At 36.1% G+C, this 17,418-nt stretch overlaps 1 protein-coding gene across 1 annotated transcript in view; it reads left to right on the forward strand.

The window, feature by feature from the left end:
- Positions 1–519: 519 nt before the first annotated feature.
- The window catches only part of alpl (alkaline phosphatase, biomineralization associated), a 34,466-nt gene continuing 17,567 nt past the window's right edge, over positions 520–17,418 (forward strand). Inside the window, 6 exon segments of the mRNA XM_030134070.1 lie at positions 520–832; positions 902–959; positions 4,726–4,882; positions 5,273–5,392; positions 10,743–10,858; positions 13,529–13,703. Coding sequence (XP_029989930.1) covers positions 4,762–4,882; positions 5,273–5,392; positions 10,743–10,858; positions 13,529–13,703 — 532 coding nt within the window. The 5' untranslated portion in view covers positions 520–832; positions 902–959; positions 4,726–4,761.

Here is a 17,418-nt window from a genome sequence, read left to right on the forward strand (position 1 = left end):
CTGAAATTAAACTACTATGAGCTATTTTGTAGTTATCATTATATTTGTCCAAACAAATGTATCTTTAGTTGTACTGGGCATTAAAATGAACAAGAAATTGAAGAAAACAAGGGGTGGTCTAATAATTTTTTCCGCGACTGTATACAAAAATATGTATAAATTGAACATAACAAAACTATATATATATGCATATATAAAAAACAAACATGTCAAATGACATCTAACAATATGTGCACTGCAGTCTTCAACAAATTTGCATAAAAGTTAATAACTTAAGATGGGACTAATACAACTTCATGTGTGTCTCGATAAGCCTCCGTGCGAAACACAAGCTTCGATTCAAGGAAATTGTTATCAACTCATTTTTTTAATCGACTCCAGACAATTAATTGTTTCAGCTCTAGTCATATAGCGTTTGTCTACCCACACTGACAGAGGAAGAGTTTTGATTTTTTCAGAGGTCATCCTCTCTATCTGTCAGCTTCTCTCTTCAGAGCGTGCACAATTAAAATCCTAATCCCTGCTGTGGAGCTGCTACCTGCTGCAGTGACACATTTAAGTGTGAGGAGACACACTGCCTCGGGCTCAGGGAAGCACTGTGGAGTTGGAAATATTTGATGTTGGGAAATATTGGGTTTTTGCACACCTTGGAGCAGCTCAGTGTCTGGTGACGTGATGGAACCAGGACTGAGTCTGATACTGACCTCCACCCTGGGCGGCATCCTGCTGGTGGCCGTGGTGATAGTCATGTGCTACTTCACCTGCAGACTGGCCGGTTCACTGCCTCTGGGCGGACCTGGTAGATTCTGAGGCTGAACAACATCATGGAACGGTACCGGTTGTTTGCTTCTGGCATAGATTATAATTTTACCACAACTATCTTGTTTTGTTTGGATTTTAGAGCTTTACAGATGGCGAGGAGGTGCTATGGAACGTGACTTGAATCGGATACTTAGAAGTTAAAAATTGGAGTTTAAAGATCTGACAGGCTGGAGCTTGAGGGAAAACATCAATACTGAAATGAAAAATTATCCAGAGTAGAGTTTTTTAAATGCTTGTACCATCCCTGCCCATGCTGAATAACAAATGTGAAGCTTAACTGTGCAGGTAAAATGTTTTTGCGATTAAAGCATTGGTATCTGGAGACCTAGCCAAGTATTTATTGAATTATTTATTTATTTGTGTGTGTGTGTGTGTGTGCCTCATAGGTGGTTGTGTTCAGTCAATCATTTGGCGTTAATCAGCTTTGTTATGGCCCTTAAACCTCTCAGTACTATGGAGCTCAATCCAATTAAAATGACCTTGAATGTAAGCACAAGGAAGAATGGAGCAGGGTGTGGATAATTATAGATAAAAGCCTGACTGGCCAGGACCCATATAGGCCCCTGTTGTGACTACTTAGATTCACAGCAAGGCTTCCAGCTTAAACTTCACGCTGCCCTTTTGTTTCTGCAGCAAAGCCTGATGATGGGCTGAACGATCTGCATTTAAAAGGCTTGGCCAAGTTTAACAATATAAAGAAGTGTCTTTACACACCTTTTCTTACATTAAACCAGACTGTTTGTTGGATTCCTCTTTAGTTCTACAGCCCAAGATTGTTGGCATTGATTAAAACTAACAAAATAACAAAACGTAGGTGTGAATAAACTCTCCTACTAAATAAACTCCTCTGAACTAAACCTTAATAAAAATGAAAGGGAAATTGTTTTTAGTTTTCTCCTTTGTCACTATTTACTGTTTACTTCTGCCCACACCTTTTCGCCCATGGTTAATATAGAAATCCAAACTGTATGTATGTATATATCATGTTTTGTTAAATGGACGAATAAATTACTTACTTACTATTTAACTTTTTGTTTTATACTTGACTTATGCTATAATGATTTTGGTGCATATCAAAAGTATCTTCCATTGTTTTTGTAGCAAATAGTAACTACATCATGGATATCTGTTTAACATCCACACCTGCATCCTGGTGAAAATATAGTATGTAGAAAGTATCAGAATCCCATTTGAAACCACCATTGAGTCTTAGATAGGGAGAGGAAGGTAATAAAATATAGTGGAACATTTCTTAAAGAGAAGAAAACCCATGAAGCTATGAAAGTGTATTTGAAAAACCTGCACAAGAGGGCTGAGCTAGTTTATCTTGACTGGCTAAGGTAAGCTAACTTAGCCCAAATACCCCCCCCCCCCCCCCCCAAAAAGGAAAAAAAGTCATACCAAACACTAAAAGTAGCATTAGTGACCCTAGCTAGAAATACAACTAGCCATGAATCTATAAAAGTATAGGAAATGCTTGTTTAAAACAGCAAAGCTAGCTTACCCATGCTATCTAAGGTAAGATATCGTAGCCCAAAACTGCTACTACTAAAAAAAAAAAAATTAAATAAATGTGTAAATTTTACAAAAATTGAAGAGTTACACAAACACTGAAAGCAGCGTTAGTAAACCTTGCTAGCCTAAAACTAGCTACACTAAAATGGAGTTCAGAAACTAAAATGAAATTAACCCTTAAAGACCCAAACATCCACCACCGACCAAAACCATCTACTGATCTAAACTGTTTAATACCTGTTGATCCACTAATCTGATCAATACATGTAAATAATTGGTGTAAAATGCAGTCTGTCATCTTTTCATGGTCATCAGATATGACCCATTTGGACGTTCAGAGGTTCCGCAGTTACCATGGAAACACCGTCATCTTCTACAACATTGATTCACCAGTAAAACCCATGGAGTTGGATCAATGACAGCGGATGGACACACTGGGTTTATGTTCAGTTAATGATAGATTTTGTTGAAAGAGTAACTTTTTCCTCATTTTTGATCTAATAACCTTTGAATTTACTTATGCTGAGGTTTTAAGAACATCTACATGATCAGTAAATCAAATACAGGAAAATACCTGATTTTCACTGAAAAATGCAGAACATGGAAGAATTAATTGTGATAAATCACTTGAGAAAGGTTGAATAGAGGAAAATTTATTTGGGAACATCCACAAATGTAGCGCTGGGTCTTTATGGGTTAAACAAAATGCTAACATTGTAGCCTTAATGCAGCTTTGTGCTTCTGGTGTCTTCAAGGAATAATTCAAACCAGAACATGTTTTTAATCTATCACTGTCATTATTCCACTTTAACGTGATGAAACATGTCAATGGCAGGGTATGAATAAAAAATGACTAATATATGTAAATCTTTGTTTAATTAGTGAAACTGGCTCAACTGACTATTTCCTGTTTTAAAATCCTAAGCTTTAAAGATGAAGAAGAGTCATTCTTTTCAGATGGCTCTGCATGATGGAAATTTTATGACAAAAATCAGCATTAAACTGTAAACAGATGTGTTCAGTCCACCTGACCTTCAGTCAGACTCTAACAAACTTCAATAACTTTTCCAAAACACTGAACTGAAGCTGTATTATTGCTCTATTCTGAACCACCAACCTCACACAGAGGAATTGATTTTGTGTTGTACAACTGCTGCCTCCATCAGTCAGTCTGTATGTTAGCCTGAATCTGAAATAACAGTAAAACACCACAGTGACACAACATATACTGCTGAGTTGCTCTTTTTGTTGCTGAACTCTGGTGGGTATAAAAGGCCTCAGGGCTTCAGTTCCTCATGGGAAACAAATGTATGATGACAAGAAGTGTCAAAAATATTCTAAATATAGTGTACAGGTTTTTATTTTATTATTTTTAGGTGAGCCTTTTTTGTGTGGTAAAACTAGTACAAAACTACACATTTCAGAGCTTCATGTAGTTCTGCATAAGTGTGTTTTAATTCTCCGTTTTACAAGCGCCCCTGAACTACTCCTGAATCACATCTATGGTAAGAGTAGTTCAGACACATTCTGTTTTGGACATTTGACCTCATCACCTCTTTCTGACTTTGTAGCCATTTTTAGAATCATGAAGTGGGTGGAGTTCAAGTTAGAAAGGTGTTAAAGTTACACTTTAACCCTTAAAAACCCAACCAAAAGCAGTTACTGATCCAACATGTCTAATAACTATTAATCCACTAATCCTATCAGTAAATAATTGTGGTAAAATGCAGTATCCACTTTTCATGGTCATCAGCTGTGACCCATTTGGATGTTCAGAGGCGCAATAGTGAATGTGGAAACATTGTCCTCTTCTGTAACTCCAGTAAAACCCATGTAGTTTGACAAATGACAGTGGTGACCAGTTATTGATATTTTTGCTGAAAAAGTTACTTTTTCTTCATGTTTCTCCATTTTGGTATAATAATGTTTTAATTTACTTTGAGTTTTCATGAACATCTACATGATTTGTGAAGTAAATATAGGAAAATACATGATTTACACTGAAAAAAGGATAATAAAAAGGATAATATTGTAATAAATGGTGATAAATCACTTAAGAAAGGTTAAATAGCGAGAAATATTCATTTGGGAACTTCAACAAAATTGGGTCTTTTCATTTGTTAATCGGAAAGAACACTTATGTGAGTGAAGAAGAAATATTTCCACTTGTCTCCATTGGAGTTTTCTTTTTAAGAGGGAAACCTGAGGCTGTCATGTTGAGTACAAATCATCAGTATTTCCAGTAGTACGGGATATGTGTTAATTGCAGGAAACAACTACGCCTAGTCGAATCATCACAGAGTAAATAAGTATTAAACCAGTATGTCAGAGTCAGTGTATGATGAGATGACACAGACTTAATTAGCGGTGTGTCATTTTTCTCTTCAGGCTGTCAGACGACTGCAGACATCTTCTTAAAGTGGTATGTTATGGCTGTCTAGGACGACACATCAGCCACACAGAGACAACAACATGAAGGTGTCAGCCCTGCTCATCATCTGCTTATGTCTGATCTTGGGGACCTTGGGGAAGCCACAATTCCCAGGTAAGTACCTGTTAATCGCCACAGAATAGAAAAAAAAAAAATCTGAAATCTATCCATCTGTACTTCAGCAGGAGGCTTCCGGCAAACACAGTGGGGATGTTGATAATATTCAAAGGTCTGTCCTATGGTGAAATTTGTTTAATGTACATGGTGTTCCTGAACAGTGGATATTTTTGGCAACTGTGTTCAATCAGGATGCACCAGAGAAAATAACAGGAATTTAGTGTTAAGATAAAGCCTCTTCTACTGTCTGACACAAGATAAACCTTGTACAAAATAGATATAATGTAGAGAACACTGTTACATTCCTTGAGAGTTTATAGGTCAAAAATATAGTTCTGTATTCTGAAGAAGCCTGCATTTAATTCCTTTTTTTATCAAAATACACAGAGCAAGAAAAGGACCCAAAGTTCTGGAACACCTTTGCTCAGCGGACACTGAAGAACGCTCTGACACTGCAAAACCTTAATAGAAACAAAGCAAAGAATCTCATCCTCTTCCTTGGAGATGGTAAGCCGTAAAGTCATTATCTTCACCTCCACATTGGGACTAAAAATGATGACATTTCCCCCAAAGTTGACTAAATCAAGCTAAAAGTGGAAGGTAACCTTGCTGCAGAGTTATATTAAATCTTATGAGCATCATTAGGCTCAAATTGCCCATACCTTGATCACACTTTGCCCTTTAGTCATTTTTAAAGGATAGAATTATTAATAATCCACCAAAGGCTGCAGTTTAGGAACGGGCTGGTGGCAAATTAAAGAAAAATCTGATGGGGTGTATTAAAGGTGGGGTAGGAGATGTTTTCCTGGAGCATTTTTTACTGTATTGCTTAAAATCCTTTTCACACCCTGATTTCAACCAATGAATGAAATGCTCTAAGAGAAAAATAAAAAATTTTAGTCACCTGTGGAACGAACAGGACTGAAAAAACACCATCCAGTCATTTTAACCGGCCCATCGAAATGACTGAATGGTGATATGTCTATCAAACTAAACTGTCATTTGTCCCTCTCCCCTCTGTGTGAGCGTACCCCTCTTCGTGCGCGAATCGTGTGTTCTCAGAGGCTTGGAGCAACTGTACAGGAAACAAAGCCAGGGCCAGAGCTTGGCTATATTAGCTATATTAGGATGGAAAGTTCACTAGCAAACTGTTTTATCACTAATGTCGCGTTTCCACTACGTGGTACCAGCTCGACTCGACTCAGCCTTTCTGCGTTTCCATTACGGAAAAGGACCTGGAATCTGGTGCCCGGTACTAGTTTTTTGGTATCACTTCCACTGAGGTTCCAGGACTGGGGACCAGATACTAAAACATGACATGTAAACACTGCAGAACACTGATTGGTCAGAGGGTTGTCTCTGCGACCCGCCATTTTACAAAAAACAGATGCGGAAGTTGACAGTAAATACAGTGGTAGGTTAATCCACATGATGACAGCCCAAAACTATACCATGGTTTGTTGAAGAGGTTCAGACGTAAAAATTCAGCGTGAGCTTGACGAGACAACATGCAACGAGTGAGTTTATCAGCAACTCTCTGGGCAGAAGTACACGGAAGTAACGCACCGCATCGCTATGATGTCCAGGTACTGTAAAGTCAGTAGTATACTGTAATGGAAACGGTCTCAAGAAATAGGACCTGGTACTTGAGTCGAGCCGAGCCGAGCCAAGTCAAGCCAAGTCGAGCCTGTTTCACGTAGTGGAAACACGGCATAACTTAAATCACTATGGAATGTAATGTTAGCCAAATAGACATGAATTGGGGTTGTTCTGCCGACAAAGATAATGGTGAAATGCACAGATTACAGGTGAGTAAGATGTAAAGCACCAGCATTCATAAAATTAGGAACATTTTATAGCTTTACCAGCCAGAGATTACTTAGAACACGTATCAAAATAACAAGTGAAAAGTCCAACTTCTAATCTAATATACTGATATACAGACCTGAATTGGGGGGGGGGGGGGGTTGGAGGATAATGAATGAGGTTTTCCGCGGGGTGGGGGGTGGGGAGCCTGTGAACCCTCGGGGACAAGCATTGCACGTTCCGGTACTCTGGAGGCGTGGCTTCAAGGGGAAGTCTGAAGAAGGGGCTTTGGACTTTTGAATTGTGTATTTTCAAAATGTAACTTGCTCGAACTGTTTTTCCAGGATCTCCTACCCCACCTTTAACACACGGAACCCAAAATAAACAGAAAACATGAGTAGGAAAAAGTTAAATTCTTTACTGGTTTTCCTCCAAAACACAGTGAATGAAACATTTCTATAACTTGGAAATTAACATAAAAATTTAGAACTTCAAAAAAAAAAAAAAAACAAATATCACAAATAAAGTAATATACATAAAGTTTTCGTATATACATAAAGTAATATACAACTATTTATTGAAAATGCAGGTATCTCTTTAAAGGAAAACTATATACATCTATTTATAATGATAATCAGGTGTGACAAGATGCTGCACATCTGATGTAGTGCACTTTTCCACCAAACACGGTAACATGTTTTTGTTTTTTTTTCATGCAAGCATTTTCCTCAGAAGCCTGTTTTTACCATCTCTTCATGCTTTGAATGTGCATCAAATGTAATGACAATATTGCTGAAAATGATGTTTTTATTGTGTATCATAAGCCTGGTTTTATTCGGCCTTTCAACACAATTGTTTTCCCAGTGTTACACTGACATCTGCACTTTCCACACAACTTGAAACGAAGACTAACGGTTAATATGTAATAAGGTTGATCTTGAACAAGACTGGACTTTCATTGAGTCACCCAGTGTTATTATTAAAATAACTTCATCTGCTTTTCTGTTTGGTGCATTAAAACCAAATGTAGAGCATTAAAGTTCAGAAAATGGATGGCCTGGCCTCGAAATGGGTGTTAGGATTGAAAAGCTTTTTTAGCTCTTCAGCTTTTCATATCACAGAAAAAAACACTGCAATGTCAGACTTTCCCAGTGCTGTGCAGCTCATTAATAGCTTTACTCACTCAGTAAAGATTTAGCAACACAAATTTGACACAAATGAATCCCTTTTTAACCCTTTCATGCACGACATTCCTGCAGTGGACAGATATTCAGTCTTTAATTAAAGCTACATTATTTGCAGTAATGACTCTTAATTGTCTTTCCATCACATTTTCTAATATTTGTTAGGTTTACTTTAATGTAAATGCAGCTGTGTTACTTGAATTTCCCCACTGTGGTATAAATAAAGTCTTATTTTATCCTGATATATTGTTTAATTAATCCAAAATGTGGTTTTGAAGAAATTCTCTAATAAGCTAGGGAATAGTTTATTTACAGTTTAATCCTTATGGTTTTTGTCATTTTGTTTCAGTGACTGAAGTTTCACAGAATATAATCACTGATTCATGACAGTCACCACAGCAGACAGTTACATTTTACACTGAAATGTGTTTTCTTAAACCAGCGATATATTCTCTTTGTGGATAGAGCTTTATGGATGTGTTTATACTTGAAAAATCAATACCATTACACTTTAAACTGTTGATGCAGGGAATCCACTACAATGAATAGCTGGGTATAACACTGAAGAAATAAGATGTTGAAGAAATCGAATTGTATGTTTTATGTCAAAAATACTACTAGTTTATTAATTAGTCATGCATACAAGGGTTAAGGTAACTGCACCATATTACTGTACATGTGCTAAAACAGTAGGGATGTAATGATTCCTGGTATAACGATAAACCGCGGTAAAATCGCAGATGGTTAGTATTACCGTTTAAATTCTAATTATCACGATAACCGTGTTTGCTTACCGCACTTTTAGGGGAGAAAACACCTATGTAAAGATCTGCTTTTATGTCAAATATTTGAGTATAGTTTTAATTTATTATAATTTGAATTTTATATACCTAATATTTGGAACCAATATTCACTTTTAAAGTCTCTGAAAAGGTTTGTTAAGCATCTTTGTGTTATTTATGCAATACAGTATATACATTTTTCAAATCGGATTTTATATTTTTTTTTGTGTGTTTTTTGTCCTTTTGTGTTGATATAGTAGGTTAAAGTGAAAAAAAAATAATAGGCAGATGATGTAAATGAAGTTGTGCTGAAAAAAAAGATCCCAAACATGGGTATAGTAAACATTTGTTTATATAGTATATAAAGGCAAAATCAAAAGGACTGAAAAACGGACAAAATCGACTCAGACCACTAAGGGTTAATATTTGAATGTTTCTGCCAACAGAAGGTACATTGTGCCAATTATTTATTTATTTATTTATTTTTTGTTTTTCAATACAACTTGGTTAAATTATTTCAGTGTGTGTATAAGTACTTTTTGAACATTTTGAGCACAATTTCAATAATACCGCGATAATAATGATAACTGTGATAATTTTAGTCACAATAACCGTGATATGAAATTTTCATATTGTTACATCCCTATGAAACAGTAAAAACTATGAATTGCCCTAGTAGATGCAGTGCAATGACTGTAGTTAAGAGACTTAGACTGTGCAGCAGCACCAATGTAGACACTGAGATAAAGCCAAAATCCACACAGGATATTTGTATCTGCATTTTATTGGAAAATATTTAAGTATAAATCATGGTGTTTGTTTTATATGAAGGTTTTTCCTTTAATTTGTCACCAGTCCATTCATCTAAAATATGGACTTATAATGTAAATCAACCAAACATGAATCAGACTTTCAAAACATTTTCCACATGTGAAGTGAACGAATGGAGGAAATAATAACGGTGCTGCCACCAGACCCTGGGCTTGTGTTTGTGTTACGCCGCTCGTTGGTCACACAATAACTTTTATCCTCCATCGGGCCTCTGCTCTCTCTGTTTGGACTATAGGCACAACATGGCATTCTTGCACAGTGCTGCGTGCAAGGTCATGTTAGCGTACACACACAACAACGGGCAGCATCCTAAGACTTCATAAACAGTGTATTTTTAACACTAGTAAGACACACTAGGCAATAATTACTTCTCTAGCAAATGTTTCCTAAGAAGAGTCTGCTTTACACAGGAAAATTCATAGGATTTTGTCGAAGAAATGAGACTCATCTGCCCCATAAACCCTTTTCTACAGACTTTGTGAAACGTACAGAGCTTTGTAAGGCAGGGTAGCCTGGGGGAAAAAACAAAGAGATCGTCACTATTTATTTTTCCTTCATTCAAACTCTTTGTTAATGACTGCATGGAAGTATAACTTTTTCTTTCCTGTGAATGTTTTTCAGTTTAGGCAAGAAGTCTATAAAACCAAACAGCTATGGAAAATCTAATTAAATTAGTATGTGACAGTAGTATGTGAGTTGATTTCTTTCTTTCTTTCTTTCTTTTTTTTTTTTTTTTAAATCTTCTGCTTATTGTTTTTTTTTCACAAAAAAAAAAACAAAAAAACAAAGAATATAGTTCCGTTGTTTGATCCAAAAGTCAAACAAATAGACAGACAACATGCGGAACAAACCCCCCTCCCCTCGCACACATCCCCTCCAGATTACAGGAAAGACAAAAATAAATAAAGAAATACATAAACAATAAATAAATACAAAATAGAAGTACAAAATTCCCACTTTAAATGTTACAAAAAATAATAATAATAATAATAATAATAATAGTGAGTTGATTTCTTGTGGTGACCTTTAGCTATTTTTCACCTTGTTCTCTAGTGTTTGTTTGTGGAAGATGTCTGAAACTTAGATCAGTCACTTTCTCCTAAAAATGATGAACTCTAACATCTTAAATATGTGAAACACTGATGAGGATGAACGAAAACTGTTGTTTTAGTTGTTTTAGGCTTTTCCCATCCTCCCTGAGGGAAAACTGCTACAATAACAGCTAATAACAGCTGACCTGTTTTCGGTATTTAGGAATGGGCGTTCCCACAGTGACGGCTGCTCGAATACTGAAGGGTCAGCTGAATGGAGAGGGTGGAGAAGAGACGGTGCTGGAGATGGACAAGTTCCCTTTTGTGTCGTTGGCTAAGGTCTGACCTGGTTATCTTACTGTACAGCACCATGTATTGATCTCACTGTGGCCAGTAATGGCTTCCTGACAAGGGCTGTGACCGTAAAACAAGGTCATTCAGTGTCATTGTATAGTGGCTCTGTATTTATGTCATACATACGATAGATTACAGAACATAATCATATGTCATACATTATTTATGCCTCGGGTAAACAAAACCTCAGCAGATTTGGCTTCAGATATATCAGTTGTACATTGGTTTTATTTTCTATTTTACCTGGAAAAAACAAAACCAACAATAGATCAACAAATTACACTGGACAAAATCTTCAAAAATCTTCTTGTCCTTTAAAAAAGACTGCGATTAACTACTTGCTTTGAGGTTTCCTTTCCATGCTATGACCTTAATGGAATTTACAGTGTTTTTTAGGCCTGCACAATATGAGGAAAATCTGTATTATGTGTGATAAAGTTATGCATGGTTCCAATGATAACCTCACTTGCACTAAAGGGATCATATTTGGCTAAACCCACTTTTATTAGTCTCTGGTTCATTTATTTGTGTATTTGGTCCCTAATCGTTCTAAAAGTTTGAACTTGAACCATCCAGGTGCTGCAAAGCTATCTTCACACTGGAAAAAATCAAAATCTTACCAAATGTATTTTTCTCATTTCTAGTCAAAATATCTCATCACACTTAAAATAAGACATAATCACTTAAAAAGTAACTTTTCAGTGAGATATAGGAACTTATTTTTAGACAATAGATCTTGAAAATCTTATTTCAAGAAATCTTACTGAGATAATTTTCACTTGTTCCATTGGCAGATTTTTTTTTTTGCTTAATTCAAGCAAAAAATCTGTTTTTGTTGCTTATTTTATTCTTTATTCTTTTACTTTATTTTATGTAAATGTTTTGCTTATTTTTTCCACATTATTATTTTGTAGGTTTTTATTCATTTATGTTCATTCATTCCATTTTTTTTTTTTTTCTTAATTCAAGCAAAAAATCTGCCAATGGAACAAGTGAAAATTATTTTGGTAAGATTTCTTGAAATAAGATTTTCCAGATCTATTGTCTAAAAATAAGTTCTTATATCTCACTGAAAAGTTACTCTTTAGGTGATTATGTCTTATTTTAAGTGTGATGAGATATTTTGACTAGAAATGAGAACAATACACTTGGTAAGATTTAGATTTTTTCCAGTGTAGCCTATCCTACTGATGCAGATTACCTGTGTAGGGAGTGTCCAGATGCTGAAACCTTTTCCAATGTGCTGTATAGCTATTCTCGTTGTCGAAAAGTTATTTAAAACATCAGCGATCTACAGTAGTGCACTGACTAACCTGTGGTTTATTGAATCACGCACATACACCATCCTGCTGCTATGAATTAGCAAAATGTATCAGTCAGCCAAAAATAGTCCTTATTAAATGCACATGTTTGCTTATGTTAAAGTATTGTCTTTTAAGAACTGCACTACGAAGCTGTTTAGGTTTAGAGCAATTTACACAAACAACAAAAATGCAGCTTGTAGGAATTAACAATGAGATGCCTCTCAGTCAGAAAACAGCGGGAGGGTGCTTATTTCTGTGTTTTAAGAGGCTTTAGATACAATTAAAATAACATTGCCCTCATCATTTTAGTCAGAACAAGAGGTGGAATGTGACCAAGTATATTTACAGAGATATTAAAGATTAAAGATATTAAAAAAATGTGTACATGAAATCCTCAAATGTTTTATTTAGTCCATAACTCAAAGATATTCACTTTACTATCAAACAGCAATAACCAGTTACACCATATTCAAATGTAAAAGTGTGCAAGATGAAATTGTTGTATTTATTTTCTTAAAAATTACTGAAAAAGTTGACTCGTTTAATAGTTGTCAACTACTTGATTAATTATTTCAGCTCTTCTTCCAGCACTATAAATATAACTTTATCTTCCTTACTGCCGAACTGCAGTGAGTCAGTAGTCTCTAAAATATCGTGGACCTCATCTTTGGAATAAGCTACAACCTGACCTTCAATCAACATCTTCTTTATCATTATTCAAAAAGCATCTGAGCAACCTTCTTGGGGTTTTTATTGTGTTTTATTGCATCTTGTTTTTATTTATTTGATCTTATTTATTTTATTCTTTTACTTATCCATGCTGCTATACTGATGAATGGTGGAACACTGAGCACTTTTTGTCTTGTCTGGAAGCTCAATCAAGTACCTGCCTAACAGGTTCAGTTTATGTTTTGTTATAATGCCAAAAGCAATTGCTATGTCTGCAAAACAAATCTACCCACGGGTATAAATAAAGTAACCTTGAACCTTGAAGGACTCTAATTTACCAAAAAATGTAAGGCTGTATATCATTTGATTGGTATTTCTATTGTTTTTACTTTAGATTATTATTTCAGTTATATTGTATTTTTTATTCTTTTTTTTTTTTTTTTCCTGTGTATTGTTTACTTCTGGGAAGGTATTTACATAAGCCTTTTATGGCTTCAATCCTCTCCTGCACTATGGTGTTACTTGCATGAAAATAGTTTTTTAAATTTTTCTCTTGCTGTCTATGACATACAAATAAATAAAACAAAGTAAAATTATAAAATCAGAATGTTATTACAACTGCCAAGAGAACATGAGTGTAACCTAAAGTAACCCCAGACCTCTGTGTCCTGTGTCTCTGTAGACGTATAACACTAATGCACAGGTGCCCGACAGCGCCGGTACCGCCACGGCTTATCTGTGTGGGGTCAAAGCCAACGAGGGCACGGTGGGGGTGAGTGCAGCTGCCGTCCGGTCCCAGTGTAACACCACAAAGGGCAACGAGGTCACCTCCATCCTCAGATGGGCCAAGGATGCAGGTAGGGGGACCACGGAATAACAACATTAAAAATAATTCTTTATCTGCAATAGGGCTGCACGATTAATCGTTAAAAGGTCGCGATCTCGATTCACACATGTACGCGATCTCATTTCTAAACATGGACGATTCTTAAGCATTTTATTTCATGGGCTGCATCACAAACAAATGCCCACAAATGCAGAACTGCCACCGCCTCCTCCCTCAACCAATGGTAAAGTGTCTTCGCAACACATGAGCCTGCTGCTGTCGGCTGTAGTTGAGTGAAGAAAGAGTGAATTACAGCGGAGGAACGACTGCGGTAAAGAGAGTGAAATGGATGAAAACCCCAGTGGTAGTGGTGAGAGTCACCCACCTGAACTCAAGCCCAATAAAGGTTCACATTCAGTGGTGTTAATCTCATGTCGGTCTTCTTTTATGTCGTCCAGATCCAAGTGTCTTTTCACTTTCACTTCTCTGATTTCTCCACTGTTCTTCTCTTTTTCTTCTCTTTGCTGGTGAAGATAACTCGGCCTTTAACCAAAAATTTTATATTAAAAAAATTCCATTGTGCTGGCTGGGAAGTTTCTTTGCGCTGCAAACTTTCACAGATCAGCTGATGTCACTTAGCAACCGGGACTATAAGTGACCGGACTACTTGCAGAGTGATGCAAAAAACGTGAATCAAAGGTAAAAGAACCCATTTTCCTTGACAGCAGTGCAGTAAACATTTTGTGAAAAAAATCGTGCCAGATAATTGTGACCTCAATTCTAAGTAAAAAAAAATGTGATTCACATTTTTGCCACAATCGTGCAGCCCTAATCTGGAAGGATAGACAGCCATAAGTGGTTCTTGTTTGGACCAAACGTGAAATTTGATTGTGGTAGAACGTAACACCATGTTAACGCAGATAGGCGAAACTCACCTGGGTGAGTTAATTGTAGTGCTCTTGAATACATACCCTTCCCCCTTTACTCTATTCATTCGACTGCAAGAGATGTTTGGTTAACCTATTAGAATTTGATGCATTGTCCTTTAAAAAAGACTGTTTTTAACTATTTACTTTTAGGTTTCCTTTCTGTACTATGACCTTAATGGAATTTCCGGTGCTTTTTAGGCCTGCGCAATAAGAGGAAAATCTGAGTTATGTGTGATAACGTTTTCCATGGTTCCAATGATAACCTCACTTCCACTAAAGGGGTCATATTTGGCTAAACCCACTTTTATTAGTCTCTGGTTCATTTATTTGTGTATTTGGTCCCTAATCATTCAAAAAGTATGAACTTGAACCATCCAGGTGCTGTAAAGCCATCTTTACACTGGAAAAAATCTAAATCTTACCAAGCGTATTTTTCTCATTTCTAGTCAAGACATAATCACCTAAAGAGTACCTTTTCAGTGAGATATAAAGAACTTATTTTTAGACAATAGATCTTGAAAATCTTATTTCAAGAAATCTTACCGAGATAATTTTCACTTGTTCCATTGGCAGATTTTTTTGATTGAATTAAACAAAAAATCTTGAATTAAGCAAAAAAACTGCCAATGGAACAGGTGAAAATGATTATATTATGTATATGTATTATGTATATATTATGTCTTATTTTAACTGTGATGAAATATTTTGACAAGAAATGAAAAAAAATATCCTTAAAGATTTACATTTTTGCAATGTATATTCATTCAAAAATTGAGTGGATTTCTACAGCCCGTTTTAAGTCTTGCTTAATTTGTTACGTTTCATAACTAGTTACGTCACAACATTTGCACATATAAGGTCAAGATTTCCAATGAATATTTCTCTGAGTACAACGTCATTGTTTGTCAGCAGCAGCATTTGTAGTCCGTACTGAAAATGTGTCCAATTACCTAAAATGTTCAGTTGTTGGTTGAACGGGACAGAGCAGCACAGCCAACAACCTGGAGGGGGTGGGGCCTGAAGTGGCTCATGTGCATTTAAAGGGCTAATGCTCTGAACCACCTTTCTGGTGTCATTACTCAGAAATAGGGTTGAAGATGGACCTGTGGAGTTGAATCAATGAAGAATTCAGACCCAAGCAGAGCATTTACAGTTTATGTAGAGCACAGAGAAATGTTTGAAAATGCGTAATTCCATTTAAAAAAAGCTAAATATCACTCCTTTAAAAAGATTGTTTTTAACTACTTGCTTTCGGGTTTCCTTTCCGTCCTATGACCTTAATGGAATTTACAGTATTTTTTAGGCCTGCTCAATAAGTTATGCTTCCAATGATAACTTCACTTGCAATAAAATACCAAACTAGCCTTACAGTTTCCACTGAAATGACACAAAATAATCTGAGGGTAATGATCAATGGGTCAAATGTTCATGTGCTGAGTGTAGTGTGGTTTTTCTTATTCACTACAATATGTTCATAGTGCCTTTTAGTATCAAAATGGTTATGAGAATGTAATTTATCAGTTAGCTGTTATCTTCACTGTCTTAAACCTGATGTAGTTTGTGGCAATGAAGCATTTCTGTAGGTTCTTATGAAACACAATATGTCTAAAATATAACAATGTGAATGTTAAGTCTTAAATTATGTTAAATACTGTGACAGGTCCACATAGGACCTACCTGAAGTCACAAAGTCACATGAACACATCACATACATTCAAGTCACACATTGTTTCAGCAGAGTTACTCAATAAAGAGTTAAAATACCCAAGTTGACAAACTGTGAAGGAATGATGCATATTCATCAGTTCATTTACTGAAGTTCACAGCAGAGCACAGTCAGTGGTGCGAAATGTTGGAAATTTAGAACCAGCATGTTCCAGAGTAATGTCAAACTGCAGATCAGTTGAAAATACAAAGTCAGTCTGTTTTAGTTAGATGTTTAGAATTATGAGAGAGTTTTTGACAAAATCTGTCAAATGAAAGCCTTGGTTACAGGAAGTGTAAAATAGCTTCACTAAACAATGGACTTTTTTGACACCTTTTCATTAACTTTTGAGCTAAATGCAGAGAAAACTACAGATATTCACTCAGCCAGTACAAAAACCAAGTTTCCTAAAAATTGATGTATCTGTTGTTGAGCTTGACTGCAGTCAGATGACACAATATTTTTGTTCCAGTGGTCAGTGGGTCAGTTTAGGTGATTGTGGAGTCATAAAATCATCACTTGTTGTTGCTTGCTCTCACAGGAATTTTGTCAGGTTTTACAACGTATGTGAAGGAATTAAAAGGGAGAAGCTACCAACCGAGTGTAGAAAAAAAAAACTATGTAACTATATATTGTATTGTTCAGTCAGGCAGTGTTTAAGTCTGCAGCTTTTAAAGCAATGAAAACAGTCATTTTAAAATACTGAAACATTCTGCCTTGGTTCACATACAGCATCTGTGTTATTATTTTATAACTTTAAACCCTTTTAACATTTTACCCTTGGCTACGGCTAAATAAACACGAACATCTAAAGCGATCAGTGTGATACCGGATAAGAACACTTGTGCTTCTGTGCTCTGTGATATTGTTGGATCTCTGCTGGATGAGTCTAAAAAATAAACTGTGGAGCCGTGTGCTGTTAATGCTACACAGAAAACTAGACATAAATCGGTTACTGATCCCTAAATGTTTACAGCTGTGACTGCAGGGTGCTCTGGTGTCCGAGGATATTTTAACAGGCTAGACGTGTTGGTAGGGTTTGGTGAGGTGTCTCAGATGTCTACTATGTCACCTTCATCAGCCTAATCAGGTTGTTGTTATGCGCTTATTGG

The sequence above is a fragment of the Sphaeramia orbicularis genome, chromosome 5 (assembly GCF_902148855.1).
Source record: "Sphaeramia orbicularis chromosome 5, fSphaOr1.1, whole genome shotgun sequence".
NCBI lineage: Eukaryota > Metazoa > Chordata > Actinopteri > Kurtiformes > Apogonidae > Sphaeramia > Sphaeramia orbicularis.